At 40.1% G+C, this 13,826-nt stretch overlaps 1 protein-coding gene across 1 annotated transcript in view; it reads right to left on the bottom strand.

Annotated features, from left to right (window-relative positions):
- Window positions 1–1,687: 1,687 nt before the first annotated feature.
- The window catches only part of LOC145434022 (cubilin-like), a 68,141-nt gene continuing 56,002 nt past the window's right edge, over window positions 1,688–13,826 (bottom strand). Inside the window, exons 72-82 of the mRNA XM_080311297.1 lie at window positions 13,322–13,454; window positions 13,123–13,249; window positions 12,378–12,511; window positions 11,405–11,484; window positions 11,239–11,345; window positions 6,662–6,805; window positions 4,454–4,582; window positions 4,300–4,387; window positions 2,753–2,848; window positions 2,553–2,692; window positions 1,688–1,918 (exon numbers count right to left, since the gene is read on the bottom strand). Coding sequence (XP_080167423.1) covers window positions 1,849–1,918; window positions 2,553–2,692; window positions 2,753–2,848; window positions 4,300–4,387; window positions 4,454–4,582; window positions 6,662–6,805; window positions 11,239–11,345; window positions 11,405–11,484; window positions 12,378–12,511; window positions 13,123–13,249; window positions 13,322–13,454 — 1,248 coding nt within the window. The 3' untranslated portion in view covers window positions 1,688–1,848. The remainder of the gene's footprint in view (window positions 1,919–2,552; window positions 2,693–2,752; window positions 2,849–4,299; window positions 4,388–4,453; window positions 4,583–6,661; window positions 6,806–11,238; window positions 11,346–11,404; window positions 11,485–12,377; window positions 12,512–13,122; window positions 13,250–13,321; window positions 13,455–13,826) is intronic.

The raw sequence follows: 13,826 nt of genomic DNA, 5'->3' as shown, positions 1-13,826 counted from the left end.
TAAGGTGCGTAAAATTAAAATAAATGCAAAAGGAAAGAACCTCCTGATAACTAAGAATTACAATATTTTGGTTCGCATTTACATTTTCACTTGCTCGGAAACTGTTAGATTGCATTTGATGAACATTAGGGTGCGAAAAGTTTCTGGCCCCAGTACATTTGGCCAAGATTGGGGTGAGATTGGAATATCATCTCTACAAATGCGTAATCAAGTTTGATGAAGCCTTAGTTAGAAACTGGAATTTTTTTTTTGCTATTGTTGCAAAAAGCCTCGATCGGTACTGGTCAGAGATTAAAAAAAACTTTGACCGTGGTGTAGGAAATGGTTCAGCACTGGTTTCAGAAGAGTTTATTTGCTGCTCATCCATTTTTGAAATATTAAGATTTAGTTTAGCCCACTGGTTCTCTAACTTTTTTTAGACACGCCCCCATTTATGACAGTGAATATTTCGTGACCCCCCCCCCCTTATCGTCGTAGCACACAATAAAACCAGAAACTTAGCAATTCTTACATATAGTTTGATGGTATGGAAGGTTATGACTGTTGATGAGAGAATTCTCCAATACAAAATTCAGACTATACACCGAGCAATAACCATAAAACGGGGGTGAATCGGGCCAAGCGCGGAAAAGATTTCAGTTCACTGGAGCGTCGCGTCCCGTTCAGATGCTTCCACACCGCCCAAGGGGGCACGCCCCCAGTTTGAGAACCACTGGTTTGGCCTATATTGTAATTCACAAAGTTTTCTGTTGCTACTGAAGTATGGCAAACAGTTTAGCGTGACTGAATTATCTAGTTATAACGCAGCACGCATAGAACACCGATGTAAATCGGCAAATTATTACATGTGGTGATAGTTCATCAAGGCTTTACGGCCCCTCGTCGTCATCCTGGTTCGTATCGGATTTTCACTGGTGCGACGAATAAATGATTATTTTATGTTGTGATTGTCAGGTTTCCATGAAAATGTAATTGAGCAAAATTTTGATCAAATTACAATTACACAAAATAGAAATGCTTCAATTACAATTACATGAAAAAATGTAATTAATTACATTCAGCTCAATTACAAATTACAATTGATCCAACTCTGTTTAGGACACCATGCTTTCACCCCTAATGGGTGGGCTGGACCCAGATTAAGAAACCTGCCTTTCAATAACGCTCTTCTCGCTTGTAACGCGGTCCTGTTAACACAACACCGTGAACGAAATACACTATTTGGCAGGCCGTGTTATTTTTGGCAGTTTCAAATTTTTATTTTTTGCAATTTCGGCATCTGGCTCCTGAAATGCTAAAAATAACACGGCCCGCTTATTAGATAGTGTCAGTCTGCGATGAAAATCTCTAATTCTGAAACCGCATCATTAAATAACCACTCCGCCGTTCACTGGAATAACCGCAGTCTATGTTTACCAAATGTCCGAAGTGGGAATCATATAGAACAGTGGTTCTCAACCTTTTTCGAGACACGCCCCCCGTTATGATAGTGACAAATTTCGCGCCCCCATTATCGTCACATCGCAAAATCCCACCGGGATGCTAGCAACCCCAACAGATTGTTTGATGGCATGGAAGGTTATGACTGTTGATGAGAGAATTCAAAAATATGACACGCTTTCACGCCCCCCAGCTTGAGAACCACTGATATAGAATCTTAATTTCGGAAGGCTGGCCACGTCTTCACTACTTGATCTGTAAATTTTATTCAAAATTCGCAACACGATGGATATGAAGAAAGTAATCAACAATGATACATGAGGCACACGATTACAGAACACAAAAGTCAGTGTTGAAGAATATGATCCAATTCAAACTGGACCTCAAAGGCCGTCGTGCCGGACTGTATTAGCTTTCGAAGCGAATACGGAAGCCAGTGTTGGAACGACTGCCGACAGTAAAGTTGGATGTCCTGAACCTGGAAGTGTAGGTTGTAAAGATAGCATGAATTGCAAACCGGTAACGCCTGGTAAATCGAGAGGGATCAGTAAAGACCATTAGGGGTTGACATTCATTTCGGGTGACTAGCTCTCGTACATAATCATTCATTATGACGCCGTGAGAGCATGGATGACCGGGGAAAGTTTTAAAAGCTTTATGCGACCACAAAGGCAATAATTCAAGTTCTGCGTCATATTTAGCGGTCTATTTTTTGACCATACCTATCTCACTGCGCTTTGTTACAATGCAGTGTGTTGATTGACACACATATTACATTTACGCTATCGTTTTTTTGCTACGTGGTTCTGATGCTGTGGTAAGAGCATAGTTGAGATTTAAAGGATTTCACGTTGGGAAAAAAAGTATCGAAACTATAATTCTCATTGATAATAATGTAACACAGGCGGAAAGGGGAGTACAATTCCAGTCTTTTGAAAATTTGTGCCTGCTCGCATTGTACGAAATAAAGAATCTGTCTGTCTTACCTAATTATCGCACAGTAAACATAGCATACATATTCTTCATTCCAGACTTTGATTATTTTGATTGCTGTCTTCTGTCATATCGCATAGCCACCGATAATATGGGTACTGATGGGCCTATAAGCTTACCGAATAAACGCCGAATTGACCGCCGACTTAACGTTGCTCATACTGCCATATCCGCAGAATCCCCTCAAAGCAGGGCTGCTACCGGTCGGACCGCCGTAAATCCAAACGGTGTCGCCCGCACAGCGACAGCCGTTGCTGCACTGAATATAAGATCGCATGCTGTCGATGGCGGAAACGCGCGCACGCAAAACGAACAATACCTCGTAGTAAAGGTCGAAAAACGGTACGTGGACCGTGACTGGTCTTCCGGAGGGCGTTCTGATTGAGAACTCGCACAGCGTGTTCGGAGCGTACGCCTAAATTGTATGAAAAACGAACAGAGCGGGTCATTAATGAAGCATTTCTATTTTTTTGAAGAGCTTCTTGGAGGTACAGAACTTCAATATACAATTGAATAGTATATTCATATTGAAATGAACCCGAATATTTTCGGCTGACACTCGTCAGGGGTAATCGTCAGCAACTAGTAGAGAATTGGAAAGAACATTGTATATCAACAATCGCATCACAAAATATGACGTCACCAGCATGAAATTTCGGATGAACGCTCTCTCATTCAAGGTTTCATGCTGGTGACGTCATATTTTGTGATACGATTGTTGATATACAATGTTCTTTCCAGAGGTGGTCAGTAACGAAGTACTTCTACTTTTTGAAGTACTTGAAGTAGATTTTGCCTACTCGAACTACTTTTTAAGTAGTTATGATTTTGACTACTTCTACTTCTACTTGACAGATTTCAGTTTTGTAGGCAAAAATAAGCACAGAATATCTACTTACTTACTTGTGAACCACCACTCCTACTTCTACTTGAGTAGAAATTCCGACGTTACTTCTACTTCTACTTGAGTAACGAGGGTGACTACTTTGACCACCTCTGGTTCTTTCTCATTCTCTACTAGTTGCTGACGATTACCCCTGACGAGTGTCAGCCTAAAAAAATTGGGGTTTCATTTCAATAGGAATTATTGAATATACTATGCAATTTTTTTTTCTTGTCTGAGAACTGTACTAGTTACTCAAACGGTCTTGTTTTAAGACTACTTCCACTTCTACAACTTAACAGTTCTCAATGCAAACTACTTACGGATTTTGTAAAGTAGAAAGTAGTTTTGAGATAAGTTTTCGTCACTTTCACGAGCGAAATTGTCATAAAACCGTGTGAAATGACCCCTGTGTCACGGTAACTAACTATCTATTTGAAATTTGAACTTTCGGAAGTCCGCACCTCTGATTAACTGTTAAAAGTACACACTTAGCGAAAAGACGGCGCACTCCCACCCCTGATATACGGGTGTGAGTATTTGAAGAGCTTCTTGGAGGAACAGAACTTCAATATACAATTCAATAGTATATTCATGTTGAAATGAGCCCGAATATTTTCGGCCAACACTCGTCAGGGGTAATCGTCAGTAACTAGTAGACATTTGGAAAGAACCTCGTATATCAATATTCGCATCACAAAATATGACGTCACCAGCATGAAATTTCGTACCTCAGACTTATACCGCGGTATAAATCGAGTGCGACATTTTAATCCAAATAACGTATGCACGTAGGATTTAAGACCGCGATATAATTCAGAGTTAGGTCCTGTTTTCGTGTGCAGTAATTTCAACATATCTTGGTAATCGCTACGTCTACTTGCACTTGAGTACAAATAGATGAGTTATATTTACATCTACTAGAGCCGTACCTTGAAATAGATGCGAGAAAAAATTTCAGATAAAAACAGTTCGCGGCATACCTGTGGAAAGTCCAAACTCGTTATAGTCCCATGGTCTCCCGTTACAGTGCCGCCGCATTGTTGAGAAGACGTGTATGTGATGTCATATCTATTGAAAATGGGAGAGAAAACGATTATCAATTTACGCGTATTTCACGAGGTTTGAGCCACTTACCCTGATGCGTGATAACTCTCGTCGGTATGAAATTGCATGAAAACAGAGTTTGACGTTGGGAATATCGGGTTCGGTAATGTGGCGCCGACCAGATTTTGAATCAGCGGAGAGGTACTGTCTGGGCCGTCTCTGTTAAATATCGTGGGTCACTATTAGAGCTGGGCACAATGATAATTCTAATGAGAGATTATTAATTCGGGTACTGCAATTATAAGCTCCTAGCCACTAAGAGTTGATTTATCATGGAAAATGATAGTTTTGATACTATTTTCCACTGTGGAAGCCTTGATACCTCGATTAGTTGTTTCGCAGCATACGAAACGTGTAGAACAAATCTCCACACGTTAGTTGAAATGACATATTTGTCGCGATCAGACTACAGCATTGTCACAAAGTGCAATGAACTAGGCACGGTCGAACAAATACCAAATACCGATATTCTGGTGATTCGCCTTGACTCGAGTCATTTTTCAAATGCATAAAAAGACTCAACTCGAGTCAATTTGTGTATTGACTCGACTTGTACTCGAGTCGTTGTGCATTAATCGAACCAAGTCATATGACGTGAGACTACGACGGCCAAGACAGACATTTCATTGTTACTTCGAAAAATAGTAAAGTCACCACATTACTGGTACTCGTCTACCAGTCCTGATACTTGGGAAATAGGGCCAGAAACTGTTAAGACTGAGGAGAATCACGATAAAAGGAATACGAGCCACTCTATATCGGTGCAGAGTTGAAAAAAGTGGATTGAACCGAATTTAACTCAAAACTGAACATTGCACAGATCGTGTGTAACTGTGAATAATGTATATCATGAGTCGGTGTATATTCCGCAAAAAAAACCATCAATGACAAAATACATAAAGTCCTTTCCTTTCCTTGAACAAAATGACTTGGACTCGGACTCGAGTCATAACACACGACACGGACTTGACTCGGTGGTGAATTGAAGATGACTCGAGTTGACTCGAGTCAAAACTATAAAAGTGAGATTGACTTGTGACTCGAAACCTTTTGACTTGGTTATAACCCTGTTTAATATGATGTCGAGCTGGCAATTCTTTATGGTAGCACATCTTTCATATTGTCATGACGTTTTAATGAGGGATATTCGACTGAAAGTCTAATACTCGATTTGGAATCGAATCACTCGATATTCGATTTTGTCCAGACCTATTCACGATTCAGTGACTCTGTAAATATTGCGAACGTGTGCGATTACTATCGTTTCTCGAATTCATGAGAATCTAATCTAGATTGTAGAATGCGTCTAGACACATTCAGATGCGGGGTGTTAATGACTGGAGTCATGACTCAACTCGAGTCGCGATTTTTTGGTGACTCGACTTGACTAGAGTCATTTTTTTTAAATGCGTAAAATGACTCGACTGGAGTCAATTTTTGTATTGACTCGACTTGTACTGGAGTCCTTGTGCATGACTTGAGACTAGGACGTTATTGGTATTTCGTCTATCAGTCCTGATACTTGGAAAATAGGACCAAGAAACTGTTAGGACTGAGAAAAATTACAATACTATGAATGCGAGCCATCCTATATCGCTCGAGCAGAGTTGAAAAAGTGGGTTGAACTGCGTTGAACTGAAAACTGAACAGTGAACACAACGACTTGGACCCAGACTCGACGGTCTGCTAGCTGACTTTGACTCAGACTTGACTCGGTGATGAATTGAAAACGACTCGACTTGACTCGAGTCAACACTACAAAGGTAAGATTGACTTGTGACTCGTAACTTTGTGACTTGGTTGCAACCCGATAATCAGATGTAAAACTTAAAGTAAAATTTAGAGGTTGAAGTATAATTGTAGCATCGTTCCAATGATCCACAGCTGCGTGGTCCTATCCTGGGGCTAGTGCATACACAGAGACACGGCCCCATGGTCTCAAAGTATCAGTATCGGTTTATTATTAATTTCATTATTTCAAGACACAGCAAGACTGCGATACAGTGAAAAGATAGACCAACCAATCAGACCAACCACCGTATAAATTTTGCAACCACAAATCATACTCATAAAAGGGTTTGATAGTGACTGTATTGACGCGATTGTAAATCTAGTATAATTCAACTCCAATATGACAAGTAACAGTTCGCACAAAGCACGTGCTAGTGGCGTCATAGAGCTGAAACTACACGCTACACTTGATCAGCTATTTAGGTTGATGCACAAATGAAAACGTACCTTATTTCCAGATAGTCGCTTGACGAATTGCCGCTACCCACAACAACGAATGAATTAAAGAACATTTGTATTTGGTCCCCCTCTGCCACAGTGATTATTGTTATACACAAGGTATCGTGCGGGTATTGAGCTGGCCATCCGGGACTGAAAAACACCAGGAGTGTATGTTACGGCCGAGTATGAATTATGCTTTCAAAACGCCATCAAATGTAGACAAACATTAGTCCAATGGCACATTGCATTATAGAAACAGATGCCAGAAAATTGTCAATCACTATTAATGATTTATAGTACAGTTAAATCCAACATCTATGCAAGCATAGGTGGTCCAAGTAGTCAGCGTTCCCACTCAAGTAGAAGGGATTACAACTCAACTACAAGTAGCAGCAGAGATTTCCATGACATGTCAAAACTAATTCAAATGAAGTATAAAATTGTAGGGCTGACGAGTATTCACATAAGTAATTTCAAAAAATCGAGGGGTCGCATGTTTTAGCAGGTAAACTGAAATATGTATCTTTGTGACAAACGCAAAACGACTTATGACACTACAGATATGTGTAATCCCCCACGTAAGTGACGAAAACTAATCTCAGAACTGCTTTCTACTTTTTACAATCAAAATTGTAAAAGGAGGTAACTTTGCTGAAACAACTGACAATTTCTCTCATAAAGGGGATGCAAACATACCGAAAAAATACTCTTTACTGTACACAAAATTGAAAGTGCAGGAAGTAAGTAGTTTTGGCTTCAGAATTGTATGGCATAATTGAAACTAGTCCAAAAACTTAACCCCTCGAGTAAGTGTTGCAAGCAGGCACTTCGAAAAGGCAGAACTTCGTCTCCGTCACCACTGATTTTGAGTGCTTTTGCTCTTCAGCAAGCACAATTCATTGGCCACAAGACGTTATATCAAATATGTTACTGTTCATTGATTGATACCAGGGCCACCCAAACTATGGAAGTTTGATTGCAAAAGAGCGAACATGGGGTACTTCATTTGATTTCGGCACAAGAGAGTTGCAAGTTACAGTCTTGCTTCCGTCAAGTTGAAACGATATCTTCAAACAAAAAAGTGTTGGAAGCCTTGCTGCATATGACAACGACTGTAAGAGTGTACGTCAGACATGGGGTAATCGCGATTAGTAATCGTAATCGATTACGACGATTACAGCATTTTCAAGTAATCGTAATCGCAATCGATTACATTCGAAAAAATTCCGAAATAATCGTAATCGTAATCGACTACTTCCCATATCTAATCGACTTCTTTGTGAAAGAACGATTACTTTTTAGTTGTACAAGGACTATGACATAAACTGAACATCCATGAACAAGGAAGATGTATTATACCAGGTTCATGATAGCACAAACGTCTGATTTTTAAATGCCATTGCTCAAGTAGCCTATTAGATTTGATAGTCATTGTGTAAGAAGTATCCACAGTAAATAGATATTCGATGTACGTCACGTACATTCGTGTGATTGTAAAAACACCCGCCGTGCTGTATATCATGTTATCAACACGTTCCACACGCCAGTACCCCGCAGCACGATAATTAATCACCACTCTACGTAGTAACTTGTGTATTGATGTTTGGGTATGCAAAGGTAGTTTGACCCAGGGTTGTAATGACTCGAGTCAAGACTCGACTCGAGTCCGACTCGAGTCACGATTTTCGGATGACTCGACTCGACTCGAGTCATTTTCTCAAAATACGAAAATGACTCGACTCGACTCGAGTCAATCTGTGTATTGACTCGACTTGGACTCGAGTCATTGCGCATGACTCGAAGCAAGTCATTGACTCGAGATTCAGACGTCCAAGACCGGCATTTCATTGTAATTTCGAAGCCAACACACTATTGGGATTTCGTTTGTTGGTACTGGTGCTTGAAAATGCGACCAGAAACTGCTAAAAGTGAGGAAAATTGATATATTATAAATTCGAACCATTCAATATCACCAAACAGAGTTAAAAAAGTGGGTTTAGGAAGACTTTAACTGGAAACTGAGCAGTCATGGACTCGGACTCGAGTCATAATACCATGACTCGGACTCGATCCTCTGTTCGCTGACTTGGACTCGGACTTGACTCGGTGGGAATTGAAAACGACTCGACTTGACTCGAGTCTAAAATATAAAAGTGAGATTGACTTGTGACTCGGAGCCTTGTGACTTGGTTACAACCCTGGTTTGACCGTTGCTGCTTGGTGAGCAGTAGGCCTATGTTAGGCTTACCATACGTCCTCTTTTAAGAGGATTTGTCCTCTTTTTTGACTTTTTTGAAAGTGTCCTCGGAGGACGCCCTTTTGTCCTCTTTTTTGAGATTTTGTCCTCTTTTTTGAAAATTTAGGTCAGATTTAGAGGAAATTGCGAGTGATATGCCACAAATTAGCGCATAACGGAGGGAAAAGCGGTGATTTTAGCTCTGAGCGAAAAGACGACCTTTTTTTTTTTTTAGTCAACCGATCACGAAGTGGGAAAAATTTACCGGTTTTTGAGAATTCTTCTCCAGTTTTGCATGTCTGAAATTTCTGAATAAGTGTCCTCTTTTTACGTTTCCAAAATATGGTAAGCCTAGCCTATGTAGTACGTACGTACACCGGACAGAGATTTGAAATTTTGTACTCGTCAAATAAAACATTATGGTTTCCACAACGAAGCGATAAAAATCAACAGTTGCTGTCTTGCTGATATATATCACAACCGAGCCGTTTTTGCCGTTTCTTTTAGCGGCAGCTTGCAGTACATTATCTGTATTAAGTTGAAGGCAGAATTTTATGTTCTCTTCAGCTTATTCTCATATGACTCTAGTTGAAACATGCGCTAATCGTTATTTCATAATTCTCTACTCAACATTGGGACCTGCCGCCATAGCCATGGGCTTATATATCATGTTAGCGTGGGTTGTAGCTAGAATCAGGACCAAAACAGCTATTCGACCTCCAGTCCAAACGTTAGTCTTTGGGCCCCATAGGGTGGTAATTTCAAGTTGAAGACTGAATTTCGTCAATAATATTGGTAATCGCATTACATTAATATTAATTTGTAGTGTTCTCTCTCTCTGCCCCCAATGGTCAGATTTACCTGTAGAGCTTGGGGCACGTAATTCACAATTATACCGTCTGTTATCCTGTCAATTATTTTAGTGTATGTTGGTAATTCGTGACTTCCGGTATGTTATATAATCAAAAGACATTGCTGTATCCCTAACGTAGCAGACTACAAGAAAAACCTTCGTGAGACGCACACACAAATTGTCATGTCTTTAATGCTCTGCGGGTGTCCGGGTGGCATTTGCATTGTGGGTTCGGATTGGAAGGACCGGACTATTAGTCACGGCCACCCAGTGCGGCTATTGGACACATACCCTAAGATTCGACCAAGGTCTTTCTTTAGTAGCACACTTCGTGAAGTTGCGTGTTGGTTGAAATTGCAAATGTATTTTGGTGTGTCGTGGCACGGTATTGACTGGAACCTAAATGCCTATTGCTATGAATTAGGGTTGTATTTAAAACAAAACTAAATTTAAAGCGAGCATGTTTGCAACAAGGCCCTTATTTAAAACATGTTTTTTATTCTTTTTGTTGTTGTTGTTTTTTAAGCCTTAACGTCACGAATGTGGATTGACATTGACAATTGAAAATATAGGGTAAATATAGCTCCTTTGACGAAATTTCTGTACTATAACTATTGAACCAACTATTTTGAGGGGTTCCAACCATTCCACATCGATGTATGTCGGTCAAATCGGGTGGTAATTGTGGAATTATGGCATAATTTTACAACTTAAAAAACACTATTTAGTTTTTTTAAGCGTTTGGTTTAAATACTGTTTAAAACATGTTTCAAACAATGTGTTTTAAACAACCATTTGTTTTAAATGCAAGCCTACTGTAAATTATGTATGATTTTTTGTTGAAGGTTGGACGTATGCATTCCAAAATCAAGGTTATGTAGAGAGAGAATTTTCAAGTTAATTATAAATCTCCCGAGAATACACTATAATTTATATTGGTTTACGAAATACTCTTTGAGTCCCCTCCGAGCTTGCTCTCCGCCCTATTGGGAAATTTGGGGTGAGGCAGTCATGGACCTGGCAAGAATGCAATTCCTTTGGTTCGATAAATCGTCCTCTTTAAAAATGGGCAATGGGTACATTATAACGTAGCAGGCAAATGACGCATCTTTTTTTAAAGGAAGTTTGTTATCTCATCAGGCCTTTTCAGCGCAATCCACATATTGCCTTCCAATATAACTTCTAAAATGCAAAATAAATGTAATCGTAAGTAATCGTGATTACTTTTCCAATGTAATCGTAATCGACTACTTCCTGATTTTGCTGTAATCGTAATCGCGTCATTTGGAAGTAATCGTAATCGCAATCGATTACATTCATGAAGTAATCACCCCATGTCTGGTGTACGTACATATTTAGACAGATGTCACATAATCTAATAGGCTGGTACTGTTTATTAGTCTTGAATACAATAACCAATTGCGGCGAAGCTATCCGTTGACAGCATAACTTGACATGGCGAGAAAAATATAAAATACATCTTAAACTTATCACCTGAAAATCTGGCCGAAAGGTTGCGTCAGAGTCTTGGTGCAATTCATCCTTTTGTAATGTATTATAAATCCGTTGCCCGACGTGTCTGAGTCCGTTTTGAGGTTGATCTAAATTTTGGACGCGAGTCAAATATCCCACTGTCGACAGCCGGACTATTCACACGAACCTGCACCGTCTGTTTCAAACTGTGGAAGTCCGCCGCGTCGTGACTGTTTGTGCAGTATCGAACGATCTGTACCGTTTCACCTTCCATGTATTTAGAAAACAAGGTGTTACAACTATTTTATTTGTTCTTATATATCTTCTTTCCCTCTAAAGGGAAACATACGGACCGGATCCTATTTAATCCTGCCGCTGATGTAATGCATATCTATTAAAATATATCTATCTATCAAAGGTTTAGATCCCAAAATTGCAAATGTCTATCAGCAGGTTCATATGGCACGTTATTACCAAAGGATGTCAGTAACAAATTACTTCAACTTTTTTTTTAGAGTACTCAAGTAGGTTTCGCTTACTTGCTCAACTGTAGATTACTTCCACTTCCTACTTGAGCAGTTTTTAGGCTAAACTACCTACACTTTACGATTTAGATTTTGAAAAGTAGAAAGTAGTTTTTCGATAAGTTTCCATCACTTCCAGGAGTTAAATTGCCATAGGAGCAATGTTCCCTCTAATTTTTGACGAGTCTGCACACACTCACCAACTCACTGCGCAGACCTTTGGACAACAGTGCGCAACGACTATGAAAAAGGTCATCAATTCGGATTTTTTGTGCGCAACTTAGATTTTCTGTGCGCAGAGACCGTGTCAGCACTGCGCATTTGCCCACGTGCGCAGCTTAGAAGGAACTTTGCATAGGAGTCACGTGAAATAGACCTTGTATAGCAGTGACTGCATCTATTTTCAACGACTGTATCTATTTGCAGTGGCAATAGTCCTATCAAATTACCAGGATGGTAAAATGTGCATACAAAGTGGGCAGATGTGAGGGAAATAAATCGACCTAAAGCACACAGAGGCGAAAATTCGAAAGCTAAGTCATGCCTTGCTCAAAGAATAAGATACAAGCAGTTGTGGTCGCACTGCCAAGTGCCGAGTCGATAGTTCTGAGCCGAGCAATTCCCTATTTCACGCACCTGGTGGGTAATCGCGAACTTCCAAGTAAGCAGAATTGCAGTCTGTCCCGGTATTGGCAGGCGATTTTATATGTATCTGCTCAAAGCTGATCATGATATAATGCGCCGGGTCAGTACCGGCATCCAATGTCCACCTGTACGAGAAACAGATTGGTACAGTCCTTTTGAGCGCCACTCGAGTACAATGAGAAAAGAAAGGCTTGGGAAGTACCACTACTATTGCAGTTGTGGTAACAGAACTGTGTTATGTCACATTCACTGTTCACTGTTATAGCTTTAGATCCAATTACTCCAGAAAGCTGCAACAGCCTCGATGATCACCAGAACACTTCGCTGCAGCTATATCTCGTAACTATATTTATTAACTTTATCTGTAACTACAATCATATATATATATATCAATATTCATTTCCAAACTCCATTCTATCATGAGCTGCACTGCACTGCATCAAGACAATCTTGTTGTTTCGTGTAAAATTGAATTAAATGTTTGAATTTTCGTGATGATGAATTCTCTCTCCAACAAAAAGAGGATAAGTGTAAGTGTGTGATAGATAGAAGTCGGGCGGCATATTGCAGGGAATGGCCAAAGTCATTGGTGGTGAAATAAGCACAGGTGATTTCAACTGCTTGGTCACATCACTTAACGACGCATGACTGGCTTTGTTCCAGGCATCACACCACCGCAAAACGTAACATACTGCATAACAATCGATCGAAGTCCAGAAACAAATTGGTGGCAAACCTGCAGTTAATATTCTTATCAAGCACCGCGATAGAGGCCGGCGGGTACTGGAGAGTTTGAGAATTGTCTGTCACCATGTGAGAACCTCCACACGTTCTTTCCTGTGTGCTATACCGTGCCACGAAACCTACAAAACATAAGCATTCCGACATTGCGTCATACGGTCTGGTGCGAAAGTACGTAAAGGATAATTGCTGACCTTTATCGTTAACGTAGGGATCACTAATGAAGCGAACCGATAACAAATTTCCGGAAGAAGTAAACGATGCAGGCAAGATGATACCGCACAGCGTCGCTGTCAATGGGTCCAGGTCACTTTGTCCATCATGTATCTAGCGAATATATCCAAGTAACTGAATATTTGCATATATATTCTTGTAGATTTTTACATGGATCATTATATATTGAAGCCGTGTGTTACTAGAAACAGTGTTGTAGCGTAGGGTATGAAAGTGTAGTCCGGAATTACACTTTTCAACTCAAATGGGTTGAACTACAATCAAAGTATCTGAACAGCGTCTTGGAGGTACAGAACTTCAACATACAACTGAATAGTATATTCATATTGAAATGAACCCGAATATTTTCGGCTGACACCCGTCAGGGCTAATCGTCAGCAAGTAGTCGAGAATTCAAAAGAACATCGCATATCAACAATTGTAGCACAAAATATGACGTCACCAGCATGAAATGTCGAATACGCC

This window comes from Botryllus schlosseri, chromosome 2 (assembly GCF_051294905.1).
Source record: "Botryllus schlosseri isolate E-star chromosome 2, Bs_hap1, whole genome shotgun sequence".
In the NCBI taxonomy this organism is placed as follows: Eukaryota; Metazoa; Chordata; class Ascidiacea; order Stolidobranchia; family Styelidae; genus Botryllus; species Botryllus schlosseri.
This window is presented reverse-complemented; position numbering and strand designations above follow the sequence as displayed.